Source organism: Chenopodium album, chromosome 10 (assembly GCF_948465745.1).
Source record: "Chenopodium album chromosome 10, dcCheAlbu1.1, whole genome shotgun sequence".
Taxonomy (NCBI): domain Eukaryota; kingdom Viridiplantae; phylum Streptophyta; class Magnoliopsida; order Caryophyllales; family Amaranthaceae; genus Chenopodium; species Chenopodium album.
The window spans coordinates 14,088,524-14,102,764 of record NC_137843.1 but is presented as its reverse complement, the minus strand read 5'-3'; the positions used below and the strand labels follow the sequence as shown (position 1 = coordinate 14,102,764).

The window sequence follows — 14,241 nt, the reverse complement described above, 5'->3', positions numbered from 1 at the left end:
TTTTTCACGTTGTAGACACCCATTTGTGTCTCCCCAAAACCAAACCCAGTGATGAATGCCTGTCACGTCGAACCATTATCGAATTAGGTGAAAGTGATTCGAAAGCCAAATGTTGCGGTTTAGTTTTAATTAAATTCTTCTCTCTCTGTTTTTTGAAAATGACTTTATTTATTTGAAAACGTCCAATTCAGTTTATTTTGGTCCATGATAAGGGTCCAATAATGGTGTAGATGGATGGGGCTCGAAGAGATCTTTCCAGCGATATATTATAAGCCCGATTCCAATGAATATTGAGGAAGTTATGGCCAAAATACTAAACTGGGCCCAATATTAATTATTATTCCTAAAATTATTAGGATTAATTATAGTTTTCTGGAAGTTTCTAGAAAGTTCTTTTTAATTCTAATATTGTTAGATTTAATAATTAATTATCATCAAAAGATTTTTATTTGGAATAAAATATTGTTTTGTTATCTTAAAAATACGAATTTTATCTTCTGTACGGATTCCGTAGATCAAGTTGATTAAAGATCGGATTCCGCGTGAAGAAAACGCGCTAATACAGGCTGTCGCCAAACGACAAGTCTGTCGCCGCGCGACAGACCCTGTCGCGTCGCGACAGAGTTAATTCCTGGCGACAGCGTGGAGTTTTATTCCTTATCAAATTCTATGATTTTCCGGATTATTTTCATTATAAATAGGGTCCGAATTCCTGTTTTCAAATCATTCACAATCATCAACTTTTTCTCAATTCTCTCTATTCCCTCTCAAGAATTACTTAATTCTTTTCTTTCTCTCTCTTTCTAAACAACCTTTTTTCAAATACAATATTCCGCATTCACAAGATCTTGAATCTCTTAACCAAGTTCGAAGTTGCCTTCGCCCTAGACGTGCAAGGTTTGATAATTTCTGAGGGTTTGGTCTAAAACTAGTCTAAACTTTATTTAATTTGATTCTAATTTAATTATTTAATTATTCTTTATTGATTTTCATTGAAGTTACTAACTTGTGTATTTTGTTATTAGAAAGAGGTACGAGGCTTCAAAGTATGTAATCTTATTACTCTCTTTCAATGTAGAAAGCATGATTATTAATGTTTAATTCCTAGTATCATGTTAGGATGTTATTTTATGCTTTCTAGAATCATGTTTAGGGTGCCTTTTTTGCTTTATTCTTTCTAATATCATGTTAGTACCATGTTAGGGTTTAAAGCTTTGATCTTTATTGCTTAGTGACATGCTAGGATTCGTTATTAATCTTGTTAGTATCATGCCTAGGATCTTGCTATTATTATTGAGCTTTATTATGCCTTATCATGCTATTATCATCGTTATTATTATTTATTGATTATTATTTATTTTTTATCGTTATTGCTTGATCACACCTTTTATGATTTTTAAAGGGAATTTGTACTTGAAATCACGCTTAATAAGATAATTAATAATTTGGTTTAGGCTAAAGTGATTTTTAACTCAAGTGATCGCCAATAATAGTATTATTTGTGCATTAATATTCAACCAACATAGATTAAACAGGGTAGGTTTAATATAATGTTTGTATGTTATTCGAAAAGCGCACATGAATACGAGCAGAACAAAGTAGAGGCCTATTTTATAGGGCGGGTCCTTTCTTTTGTAGATTGAATTCGTACCCTCATCCCCGGACCCTGTTTGGTTCAAGACCTTATGGAGTAGTTGATGGTCCTTTTAGATTGTCTTTTGGGTTTACAAGTTCCTAAAACTTGTTGGCGACTCTTTTTGCTCTTTGTCTTTCCCTTTGGAACGCCACCGTACTTTAGTGTATGATCACAGTGGGGTTCAAGTTTGGGGTTGTTCATAATGCTTGAAATATTCCCTACACACGTCTTTCTTTTTCGGGAGAAAGTCGGTACCCTCCACTCGTCTCATGACAAAAATGATGGAAAATTTTTGCTTTTGCATTTTCGGTTGCTTGTGTCTGCACACACACACACTCAAACTATACACACACTCAAACTATACACACACAATCACAAGTCATACTCATGTCATGTCATGTCGTGTCAAGTCAAACTTGGTCAAGTCAGTTGGTCAAGTCAATCATAGTCTATACGAGTCCCCTGGCAAATTTTATTTTGCAAGTCTCAATTATTACAACCCACGTCCGGGGACAAGCGGACCATCTATAGCCCACGTTCGGGGACTAGCGGACCATTTACAACTAGCCCACGTCCGGGGACAAGCGGACCATCTACGGCCCACGTCCGGGGACAAGCGGACCATTTACTTCCCACGTCCGGGGACAAGCGGACCATCTACAGCCCACGTTCGGGGACAAGCGAACAATCTACAGCCCACGTTCGGGGACAAGCGGACCATCTACAGCCCACGTTCGGGGATAATCGAACCACCATCATTTCATGACGCAAGGTTCTCGATACACAAAGACTTGCAATCTCATCATCTGTCGACTTTCCTCAAGCATGGAAAGTATTATCCGGTGGATTTCTTCAAGCATAGAAAACCGCCAAATTCCTTTGTCGGCTTTCCTCAAGCATGGAAAGCATTGTCGGTGGATTTCTTCAAGCATAGACTAACGCCAAAATCATATGTCGAATTTCCTCAAGCATGGAAAGTGTCATCCGGTAGGTTTCTTTAGGCTTAGAAAGCTACCAAACTCGTCAGTCGACTTTCCTCAAGCATGGAAAGCATTTCAACAAACGTCATCCGGTGAATTCCTTCAAGCATAGAAAGCTACCAAACTCATTTGTCACCGATAAACTGGTGTCAGATACGCATTATATCCCTTTAATCTTTTATCTGTAGAACTAACATTTTTCTGCAGGTATCGGCGTATACAGAGTGATTTAGGATCGCAGAAGGTCTTAAATCATTCTCCGTCCCTATCGACTACTTTGACTAACGTTTTCGAAACTGACGTTTCTACAAACTCAGTCAAAGTGGGGGCTTCTGTAGACACCTATAAATGTCTCCCCAAAACCAAACCCGATGATGAACAACCTTTCACCGTCATTATTGGTCGGGTTGAGTATTTAATCTTGGAGTGCTTAAATCCATATTTCCATTTCATAAAACCAACCCAACTCCTATCCCATTTCCCCAAACCATAACTTATTTTCCTCTTTTCGTGCCTTTAAACCCAAAATAATTCATTTCGTGTCCTTTAAAATCATTCATTTCGTGTCCTTTTTATAAAAACGTTTAATCCAGTTTATTTTGGTCCATAATCTGGGTCCAATGATTGAATAGTTGGATGGGGCTTGAAAAAATATTTCCAACGATATATTATAAGCCCAAATCCGAATTATAACGAATAAGTTATGGCCAAAATATTTAGCCGAGCCCAAACCGAACCTAAGCCTACCTTACCTACGACCCAATGATCATGTGGAGGGTCCAAATGATTTAATAAAATTCCTAAACCAATTAGGATTAATTAGAAGCTTATATAAGTTTCTAAAATATCTTAATTATCCTTTTTGAAAAGATAAGATTAACGAGTTTGAAATTGAATAAAACTTTTCTTTTTGAAAATCCTATTTCTATTAGAATTGAAAGACGTTCAAAGATAGACAGATATTATTTTCGTGCCTCATAGTTTTTATCCAAATTTTATATGGTTGGATAGCCCTTGAAATTATCTTTCCAATGATATATTATAATATCAATTCCAAGCTATAACAAAAAAGATATGAATAAAATGTCAAACTCTATCCGAAACTGACACCGTCTCACTATTTCGGCCATATCTTTTATTATACAAAATATTTTAATCTTATTCCAATTGGGTTAGAAAGTAGACTTCAAGATCTTTCTGACGATATCTTATTTATCTTATTCCGATTTCTGGATCAAAAGATATGATAAAAACAAAAACCGCAAAAATCGGTGTCTATCGCAAGAGTTTTATCCGATTCGAATTCTTATCTTTTCTTGATTCTTCGACCCTTTTTTTTCTCTATAAATAGAGATCATATCTCCCCTTTTTCAATCATCAAGAAGCTTGATCACAAAATAATTTTCTTCTCCCTCTTTAGCCTAAATACTAGCCACCCTATTCTCTCAAAATACTTCCCCTAATTAAGCACTCCAAGGAGTTCATACAATACCCAAAGTTATAATTAACTGAGGGTTTGGACCAAATCAAATCTACATTTATTTAATTTAATTTTCATTTGATTTATATTTATTGAAGTTACTAACAGTTTATTCATGATGTAGCAATTTAAAGGAACGTGCGTAATGTGAGTAATTAATTAATTTAATTACTCTTATTTTAATATTGCTAGTATCATGATTAGGGTTATTATTATTATTTGATTTGACTAACAATTTATTGTTAAATTGCTTCCAATATTAATGTTTATTCTATTATATTTTTTATGATCACCATTTTGCATGTTTAAAGGGAATATGTAATTGAAAATCACGCCTAATAAGATAATTTGGACAACCGGCTTAGGTTCCTTTTTAATCTTGTTGTTAATCAAGTGATCACGATATTTTATAATTATGTGTTGCATTAATATTCAACTAATTTAGCTTAATAATAGTTTGGAGGAAATTGAATATTTTGTTTGTATGCCTTTGAGATCGCAGGAATCACTTTTCACTATAAGAATCGAGTAGAGCCCAATACGGGCGAATGTGACTCCATGACTCACTTCGTACCATCATCCCCGATCCTCCTTTAGTGGTTCCGAACCATATGGAGTTAGTAATCTCATGGATTATGAATGGGGTGTAACCTTCACGGGTCAATCGTTGTTGCCTATCGTTGTCCCTTATTCGTGGTTGCCTTTTATGATCCGTGAACGATTTACAAGTTCCTTAAAAACTTGTTGGTGGCTCCCTACTTTGCTTTGTCCCTAATCGTAATGTCAATTCCCACTTCCTATGATTGCCAAGCATATTTACACGTGCTTTAACGTAGGCGCACTTCGAACGACGCCTACAGGGGGCATAATCAGGGGTTGTAGTGGTGAAGTGTTTGAGTGCTATGCTAATAATTGTGGGATCTGCACTTGTACGAAAGCTGAGTTGATGGCGGTGATGAAGGGACTAATGGTTGCTTGGGATGGTGGCCATAGACATGTGCACCTATCTATTGACTCGGAGGTTGTTGCTAGGATCTTGGTTGATGATGAACCAGACAATTCCCCCTATATCCATATCATACGCAAGTGCAAAGCCGTGATTTCTAACCGAGATTGGGAAATTGTCATTTCACATTGTTTTCATGAAGCTACTCGTGCGGCGGATTGGCTAGTAAATTATGGTGTGAATGCAACGTAAAGTTCATCCTCTTTGAAGCGGTCCCAAGGGATCTTAGAGTCGTTTTATTGGAGGATTTGGGGGGTTTCTTAACCTCATATGGTTCCAAATAATAAGATTGATTAGGTGTGCGGTAGCTTTAGTTTGCTGTTCTTTATGTTTTTGTTTTTTTGTTTCGTTTGTTTATTTTTTTAGTTTGTCTGTTTTTCTTCTACGGGCTTGCCCCTCTCTTTCACCAAAAAAAAAAAAAAAAAAAAAAAAAAAAAAAAAAAAAAACCTCGTAAGTCGATATCATCTTTGATTTTTTCGTCTCTCCTCTACCTAGTACCATCACAGTTTCCTCCGTCGGTTAGCATCGTCGATCGGTTGAAAATTTGCAATTATCCCTCCTCCTTCAATAATCTATACGTTGGTTGGTCGTAATTATTAAGGTTACACTTTCTACTCAATTTGTTTTTGAACAACTCGAAAATACATCTTATTTGTTTGATTTGGGGTAAAGTTCAAGTTTTTCTTTGATATGCTCTAATTTCATCTTAATTATATACATAATTGGACACCTGAAATTGTTATTTTTCATACAAAATATTAATTTGGGGCAAAAGTTAGGGTTTATAATTCTGAGTAAAAGTTTGAGCTCCAACAATCAGATTGCATTTTAAGCATTCTTTTTTGGATATAATAATAATAATGTAATAAAACTGATTTTTCAGAATTTCAATTTCTATTTATTTTGGGAATTTTGAATCAGGATGTCGATGTCGATGTGGATGCCGGAGCATGAACATGAACCGATGCCGGAGTATGAACCTTTGCCGAAGAAGCCCAGACTTGAAATTCAGGTACTAGCTTTTACTTTTTATATTTCTATTCATCTGTTACTTCTTCAGTTTTATCTCCCATCTCTTTCTTTTTAGTTTTGAATTTTAATTTCAATATTAATTAATATGAATATGAAATCGGTTAGGGTTTTTAATGCTAGTGTTTCATTTCGTTTCTTTAAATTTCCAGAATTGGGGAATTCACACCCTTGTTTGTTTGGTAGTTTTTGGATCTTAATTTGAAATTACAACTTGAACCCTAAAAAAATTTCAACATTTCAACAACAAATCCCAAACATTTAAGCGTTTGTTCTCTGAATCAGTCCCAATGGTGGTGGTGGTGAAATTTGTGCGGTGGTGGATTGTTGGTTGAACAGAGGATGGGATAATTCTGTTAGCTTAGATTTGGTCCAATTCTATCATTAGATAATCTTATTTTTTTTACCTACACCGGGTATTTAGCCCTTTTGAATAACTAATTAATTTGTACGATCTAGATTCTCAAAGTAGTCTATTATTATAAATCCAACTAGCTTAAGCCTATGAACTAACTCACATCCTTCATGGGTGGTGTGGCAGAGCCTCACCAAGAAAGAACTAGCTCATTTGCAAGCAACTGAGGAAGGTGCATTAAAAGAAATAATCTGGGATATTTGCTCCTCTTCTCTGGAATTGTGCAAGCAACTATCTGATCAACTTTACCGTAGTCTGCTTGATGGAGTTGCCGTACTCGCTTACTTGCTCTTTGACAAGGTAGCTACTCTCTGTAAAGTAATTATCACTTGTCTGTTTTATGGATTTCCTCCTGTCCTCCCCTCTCCATGTTATACACTTATACTTCTTTATTTTTAGGATCTATCATTCTAGTTTTGCATTTACACTTTTACTTTTATCCCGGCTTATCTTATAACAAACATTCCTTTATGAAACAATTGCTAATGCCACATTGATGCCACATGGTAGGAGGAACTGTACGAGTTAGGTCATTCTCGCATGCTTTATGACCAACAGAACAAGTTTTGGGAACAACTTGAAGGGTTTGCGCAGAAGGTTTGTAATTATTGTGGAATTCACCACTACAAGTCATCTTTTGTTCTTTTTTGTATAACAATGGAGTTAGAAACTAGCAATGACCATGTAGCCTTCTTTTTTTTTTTTTTTTTTTTTTTTTTTGCAAAGGACATAAGGAGGAAAAACCCTTGCTTTGTGTTTGTGTTCTTTTTTACCCCTTCACTAAGCAATACCCTTGCTATGCAAGAAACTCTAAATTTTGTTCACCTGTCTGAACAATAGCTAAACATTCTTTGTGGCAATCCTATTTGTTTGTATGAAACCATATGCTCAAAATTAAACAATTGAATTTCACGCAGGATTTCAGTTCTGCTCACATCTTTTGCATCAATTTGTTTGCAATCTTCATCATTTTTACAGCCTAATTAGGAAGTAATGGGAAAGTAGTGTGCTACTGTATATCTTTCATTCTTTCTTCAAAGTTTAGTTAATTAATTAATCTTTATGAATTTGTTATTTCACAGGGAGATTCATTCTATGAAGTTTGCAAGTGGATAGCGAATACAAATATTAATTGGGATGGGTACTCTCTTTTGAACGAATGTAATGTTGCTGCTATGATACAGGTACAGCCTTCAAGTATTGATTCATCTAGTTGCAATTTCTGTGTGATAATTCTATTCTTTCTGATGATTACATTTGATGTGCAGTTTTACAACCATAACTTGTGTAACTCGTGTCCGTATAGGAAGCCTTTCGTGGTCCGTGCACTTACCCCCTCTTGTTTCCTCTCTCTATATCCTCATTCATATCTTGGTGTGTTGTATGATGTTACTCTATCTATCAAATGTGAGAGACTTTCTAATGAATAGCTAATTAAAGAAGGGTAACCGGGGGTAGTAAAGAGTAATTGTTAGGTTGTGTCATTTTATTTAGCAAAGGGTAGGTAGCATAACATGTTGAAATTTAGGCGTAACAGTTTGGCCAGCTTGTCTAGCCACTGAACAAGGTGTAGGATTGTATCCACAGTTTGGTTTTTTCAATGCATCAAGTTACAACTAATCCTCTTTAGTTCCATATTGTCTTGATCTTCTTATCTATCCATCTTTTTATGATTTTATCTATCCTTTCATAGCATTTTGGTTACTGTGTGGTTAATAACAAGGAACAAAGGGAGATATAAATACTTTTGTTAAATGCTTCAGTGGACTATGACTTAATGGTAGATCGCAAATCAAATGCATTATATGAGGATTTGAAGATTTAATTGTCTGCTTTTTGCCATAGCAGCCTTAGCCCATGTATGTTTGTTTACTAACTTCTTTTATTATTGTTTGCCATAGGACTACATTGCCCGTGGCCTGGAAATTGAGAAGGTAGCAATGTTTTCTTTGCTTTTCTGCTGTCTACAAGTTGTTTCTGTTATGTTTAACATTAATATGTTTACCTTGTTTGTTATTAATTTATTATAGAGTCCTATTGATGATGACATTGAGGAAGCAATCAAAAAGGCGAAGCAGTATCAGAGATTGACGGTAAGGAATATGACTAATGCCCTACTCCCGTTCTTAATGTAAGCGAAGTCATTTTAAAGTGTGGCAAACAGTTTGAAATAGAGGGAGTACAAAATGTCGAATGCGAGTTTCCTATTTGTAACTAATCCCTCCCTCCCTTAATGCTTGCTACATTTCTATAGTTGTGGTGACACTTTTTTGAAGTTTGACCAATTTCCCATTCATGCCTAATACGGAGATTATTATTCGAAATGTTATTGGATTTGTTGCAGTGTAGTACTATATTATAACTTTTACTCGCTCCGTTTCTTTTTACTTGCACCATATCATTTTGTACGGTATTCAAGAGTCGTCTTTGACCTTTAACAACTCAAATTGTATAATTTAGAAAATTATAAAAAGTTGATATTAATAAACTTACATTTAGACGAATCTAACAAAATCTTACTGGATTATTTTATACATTATAGATATGCCAAAAAAGTCGGTCAAAGTTTACTAACTTTAACTCTCAAAACGGAATTTATTTGTAACACAAAGTCAAAGATATTATTGGTCTAACATGTTATTGGGAAAATGTTATTTTGTAGACTGCTTAAAATTAAATGTACTAAAGGTTAAGGGACAGTGGGGAGTATATATTGTTCTTCGTTCTCATAAACCTCCCTCAATAATGCGTGAACACACAAAATCCTAAGCTAAGAGATCTTTTAGAATTCTTCATTCATACTGAAAAAAGGAGTTTCATACATTTATTTAGATAAATATGCACCATAAAGGCATCCGTTTTGATGCTTAGTCATCTCATCACTTCTAGTTCATTTTGCCGAAATTGCTTTTAGTAGTTTATCATGAAATGAAGTTTAAAGCTGTTCACGATGTGTTTTTTTTTCGTTTTTTTTTTCTTGGAGCAGGTTGATGAATATACTTTTTTGCTGTTGGAGATATTTAGGGATGTGTTGAGCGAGAAGTGTCAAGAATTTTTGCTTGCCAAAGCTGTGGAGTGTATTGATGTCAAGGCCTTGTACAGCTTAGAGGCTGATGCAATACAGGATTTAGTGGAGCTAAGCATGCACTCTTCTGCCCATGAAGAGTTGGATTGGCTTATTAAATCTGACCTATTGGAACTTATTCGGGTAAAAAAAAAAATGGTGTGTTTGCTAAACCTCGCTAGATTATATGCTTTATGGCATCAACCCTTTAATTCTGCACTTGTGGTTATTTAATGGTTAATTCGCCTATTATTACAACCATGGAAATACATGCTCTTTTTTGAGTGAGAAATTTCTAACTATTATTGATTTGTTTTGTTGCAGGTCAAAGATAGATTAAGGACATCGACTATTCCATTTAGTATATTGCTCCATAATGAATTTGAACTGAGAGAAATTGTTGAACTTCGTTATACAGTTCCTCCACCTCTGACTGTTTTTGATTTGATTAGTATTGCTGAACTTCGTCGTAAGGCAGAAGGGAGTCGTTTTATCAACAGGGACCATTTCTTGTGGGCTTTTGATGAGAGAGGATGTGGTACTTGTTTCTGATATTGACTTTGCCTAGATGATTTCTATTATGTTCTTGGTTGATTCTGCTACTCATGAATATATTCTCATGAATATGTAAAGCAAATTCTCTCTTGGGTGATGCTTCAGGGATCCGTACTGCATTGAAAGGGCTGCGTACTGCATTGAAGGAAGAATTAGCCTCGAGGGTGGGTGCAGAAGATCATCCCCCATATTTCATATATGACATTGTGTTAAGATTGGCAAGAGCTGGTATGGTTTCTGATCTTTTTTTTTTTTTTTTTGAGTGGTTCTGGTCTTTGTTTTTACACATCTCTGCCTTTATTGGACATAAATATATGTTTATAAATAAATGAAGATGTTCATGCTGTTTCATATTCTTGGCATGCAGAATATGTGAACCCTAGTGTAATTTATCTTGCCTTTGCGGTAGTTTTTGGCAAATTTGGCTTTTGTACTGAGGAGGTAAATCTCATCAGCCTGGATTTCTTGATGTTTTACTTTCCAGTGTCCTATGCTAAGCATGTTATACACTTCCTACGAATCTGTTTCTAATTTTTCATTCTTATCTTAAGGTCAAAGAATTGCAAGAATACTTCAACCACTTCAAGACTGGTACTTGCGACCTCATTCTCTGTTCTTTTATGTCTCTAATGGCACCAATTTTATGGAACAAATGTAGTAAATTGAATATACTGTCTGATAATTGATACTTTTATGCTTTTTTTTCAGCTATATGCGATATGATGGAACCAAAGAATTTGATGTCCTCGAATGATTGGTATTTTGGGGATGATAGTATTAAGGTTTTTAAGGAACGTCTTGATGCAAATAATGGAATCTGGTGGTACCCCTTCACTGCTTAAACTTTAAGTGATGGTATTTTCTCTATACAGGCAATATCCCCTTGACAAGGACAAGGTGAAATTGAAGGCATTTGGTGTTTATGGGAAATTAAATATATGTAAATTATAAGCTGTTTAGATTTGTTAATATTTGTTTTTGTAAAATATTAAGAGATGCCTTATGGTGAAGTGGTGATCTAACTTCTTTTGGTAATTGGGTTGCATGTACTATTCTGATTTCAGTTGTCAAGAGGTTCTAGTATTATTTTGATTTCTAGGTTCGGGTCTTCTTGCTCAATTGATAGTAAATTATCTATTTATCTTACTCTTCACTCTGTTTGCACACCCATTATCTTGATTTCTTCATTCCCCATTTGCTACCTAGGTTGCATAAATACTTATATGGGTACGGATATGGATACAGAACAGATATAAAATAAGACAAATTTAAAAATGAAAAATACGGAAAAATATATTATAAATTAATACTACCTCCGGTTCAATTTACTCGCAACAAAGGAATATTTTATGTCTCACAAATAATACCCCTTTGTTGCGAGTAAATTGGACCGGAGGTAGTATGATTTTTTAATACTATAAAGGATATTTACGGAGTAGTATTTAATGAAAAAAACCTTTTACAAGGCTATAAAAAAGTGAAAACATGAGTTAAACTAAAGAAATATGCGTTAGAAAATTTTATTTAAGACAAATTTTATTTAAGGTAGTATTCATTTAAGGTATCAGTTGAAAAAAACCTCGGATATTGATGAAGTTCTTTGCTATACAAGAGAGCGCTAAAATCTTGTCCCATTTTCTCACTTTGTTATGCTTATGATCTTTACATCAACAGATTAAACATTGCGCATCCCTTAGAATAGGATTAAACCGCCGCCAAAAGCTCAGCTTGAACAACACCTCGAGCTGAAATCATTACATCACTATAAGTTTAGTTCTAAAAGTTTGATAATTTTCTACTTGCTTCATATAACTCATTCATCATTTCTGGATAATTGCAGTCATAATGCTCGATCAATTCAACTCGATTCATGAAACCTGTTTGTACCTATAAAAAGAGAGCACGCTTAAAAATATTAATTCACAAAAATGTTTCAATTTATAAAATATAAAAAGTAATAAAGTAAATTATAAGCATACCCTGCACATTACATCAAAATGAGCCAAAGTATTCGACAAGAATTGGATACAACAATCAACTTCCACAGCATTATAACGCCGGTTTTGTTTGTCGATGTTGTTCGTCGGAACTTGTAAAACAAAATTACTCATCTTTGAATCTTGTGAAAGCAAGTTCCGAAATTGTAATACATGTTGGGGTTGTTTCAGAAGCCTACCAACGGACTCCTTCACGCCCGCAACAAACACTCCAAGTTTGATAACAATATAAATTCTGACTTCCTTTGTCCAAAAAGTAGCCGATTTAAGAAATTGATCAATGTCCCTAGCAAATAGAAACAATCAGCCAATCAGGTCTGAATTTTACAATGCAACTTATATTGGTATGATTATCCAACACCGATTTGGCTCCGAATCAATGTATAATCACTAATCAGTGTTTATGAGTTGTATTATGGTCTAATTTGACCTGTATTATGGTCTGAATCAGTGACGAGCGAGAATTCACTGACATGCTGCATCTATAATTCTATATGTTCTATGTACATCCACCACACTAGATGAATGTTGTACGTGTTCAGAAAATGAGTCCTGGTTCTATGAGCCTGAGCTATTAGGAATTCCTCAATCAAGATTAGCAAATGAATTTGTGCTGTGTGAATTTTGGAAAGCCAGCAAACTGTTGTATTCAGTTTCATGATATATGCCACAATCACCGTATATTAAAGCATGTATCAGATCAATCTTAATTCTTTTTAAAATATTAAAAGAACAAGATTAAAGCATAAACTAGCATTAGCATGAGCTAACTTTCATATATTAAAGCATGACCTCTCACCTCTAATTACATCCATGGCAGATATCTGTGTAAGCACAAATGAGGCTGATAAAATAAGCTTAAACCAAAGGTCTTAATTCTTTATGTGTCTGATGCTTCTGACAACTAACATAGTAACATTCTGCATGTTCTGTAATTACATAAATAATTAAATGATAGCAGCAAAGGATTAGGGGCAATTTTGCTAGATTTAGTGGCAATAATGCAACACCATCCAATAATTGTTCAACTTTTCTCCAATAATTAACCTTAGCTTAACCTTGTTTAGTGAAGTAATAGAAACTAACGGCCCTTTAACTGCTAATTAGTTACTAATGTTACATTCAATACAATGCTTAGAGTATATATAGTTACTTTTGGGATTTTCCTAACTACACGCTAACAATGAGAATTTTCTTAATTTTTTTTTTTAGACTTGCTCTCACTTAGTTATCTTAATAATTCACACAACCCTACTAATTCAATGGGTTATCACTCTCTCACTATTTACCATGCTCACTTGGCTTTAAATTCAGTTGTAAAAGAGAGTCAATACCCAACTAACCAATAACATAAAAGGAATGAAATTTTTTCAAAAGAAAGATTAAGATTACCTCAAGCTTTTCTTCTCATTCAAAGAACTAGTTATCACACCAGCTTCAGATTGGTCTCTTATGATCCCACACTTAGTCCAAATTTGTTCCAATAGGGTTTTCAAGCGCTGCAAAGTATCCTCACTATAATCTACACACAAACAATATTGGGATAATAATCAATGATTAACATTAAAGTGTTATTATATTATAAAAAAAAATGGAGAAGAATATAGGAAAAAAAAAAAAAAAAAAGTAGCCTAATATTACAATAAATTCAACCCACAAGTCTATGGAAAAATTCCAACAAATCCACTAAAAGTCAATAATAAGTTAAGGAAAATGATAAACATATCCCTTAGATATAAAATGAAATATTTAAGATAAAATACATTAACTACACCGATATACACGTGATTTTGTCATGAATTTCTAACTGATTTTGTCATGAATTTCTAACTTAATTCCATTATAGGAAGTATATTTAATGCTTATACATATCATTACCCATAATTTAAAGCATTACCGCAATTTATTACCAATAACCGAATGGGTCGTAAAAGTCAAGAGCAAGTTAAAACAAAGGTGAATATGCGGTTAAAATTAGTACCATCTGATGACATTGAAGACGCTGCAACAGCCAAAACTCTAGGAGGCTCGCACTGATCGGTTACTAAAATTTCATTCATAGTCAAACTCATTTTGAC

At 34.4% G+C, this 14,241-nt stretch overlaps 1 protein-coding gene across 4 annotated transcripts; it reads left to right on the top strand.

The window, feature by feature from the left end:
* Positions 1 to 5,518: 5,518 nt before the first annotated feature.
* Positions 5,519 to 11,264, top strand: LOC145562269 (uncharacterized). 4 transcript variants are annotated; one of them, XM_081622487.1, is made up of 14 exons: positions 5,519 to 5,704; positions 6,025 to 6,115; positions 6,674 to 6,847; positions 7,058 to 7,144; positions 7,630 to 7,731; positions 7,816 to 7,866; positions 8,449 to 8,481; positions 8,578 to 8,640; positions 9,534 to 9,755; positions 9,936 to 10,149; positions 10,272 to 10,394; positions 10,534 to 10,607; positions 10,718 to 10,757; positions 10,875 to 11,264. In XM_081622487.1, the coding sequence occupies exons 2-14, from the start codon at positions 6,026 to 6,028 to the stop codon at positions 11,006 to 11,008; spliced, it is 1,407 nt and encodes a 468-aa protein (XP_081478613.1). In that variant the 5' UTR covers positions 5,519 to 5,704; position 6,025; the 3' UTR covers positions 11,009 to 11,264. The 4 variants fall into 4 exon arrangements, with proteins under 4 accessions (XP_081478613.1, XP_081478614.1, XP_081478615.1 ...); XM_081622488.1 differs by having other exon boundaries at positions 9,534 to 9,770; positions 10,293 to 10,394; XM_081622486.1 differs by having other exon boundaries at positions 5,520 to 5,704; positions 9,534 to 9,770.
* Positions 11,265 to 14,241: the final 2,977 nt, after the last annotated feature.